We start from the raw sequence: 551 nt of genomic DNA on the forward strand, positions 1-551 counted from the left end.
CAACGACAGGAGAAAGGAAAATGTTCGATAAAGCGAAAGGCAGGGCGGTCAGACATCACGGGAGGACAACGTGCAGCGAAGAGGAAAACGAGATGGCACATTTTAAGCTACGCACGAGAATGGCATATGCCCAGCTTCAAGAGCTGCAGGATTTGTGAGGCAAACGAGGCCGGTAACAGTCTCTGAGGAGGCAGAGAGGCGTCTTCTGTTCGATCCGTTCTCCTGGTTCTGTCCTGAATAGGAAACAAGAGAAACGGAGACCTTTGCCGCTGATTCGCTGCCTTAGGCTTCTACACTCGCCGCGTGCAGGTATGGTGCTGTTCTAGGTGGACACGTACCTGAATCGCTCGGATTGGGTGTTGTATCCTGAGAGCTTTGCGCTGTAGTGCTAGCTGTGGTTGTGCTGGTTGCGGTGGAGGCCGGACAAGTGATGTAGGCACAGTCGACTGTGGCGCCTTCCTTGGGGTTGTAAAGGGCCACGAGTGAGCGGTTACGGCTTTGGGCATACACTCCTGTCTCTTCTTTCTCGTATTTGGACGGGAGCTCCCCGA

The 551-nt window shown here is 54.1% G+C and overlaps 1 protein-coding gene across 1 annotated transcript in view; it reads right to left on the reverse strand.

Moving 5' to 3' along the window:
- The window catches only part of EMH_0088530 (SAG family member), a gene marked incomplete at both ends in the record, with an annotated part of 2,523 nt that overhangs the window by 921 nt on the left and 1,051 nt on the right, over positions 1-551 (reverse strand). The window contains one exon of the mRNA XM_013501311.1: positions 116-233. Coding sequence (XP_013356765.1) covers positions 116-233 — 118 coding nt within the window. The remainder of the gene's footprint in view (positions 1-115; positions 234-551) is intronic.

Source organism: Eimeria mitis, genomic scaffold (assembly GCF_000499745.2).
Source record: "Eimeria mitis Houghton genomic scaffold, Emh_scaff6667, whole genome shotgun sequence".
Lineage (NCBI taxonomy): Eukaryota > Apicomplexa > Conoidasida > Eucoccidiorida > Eimeriidae > Eimeria > Eimeria mitis.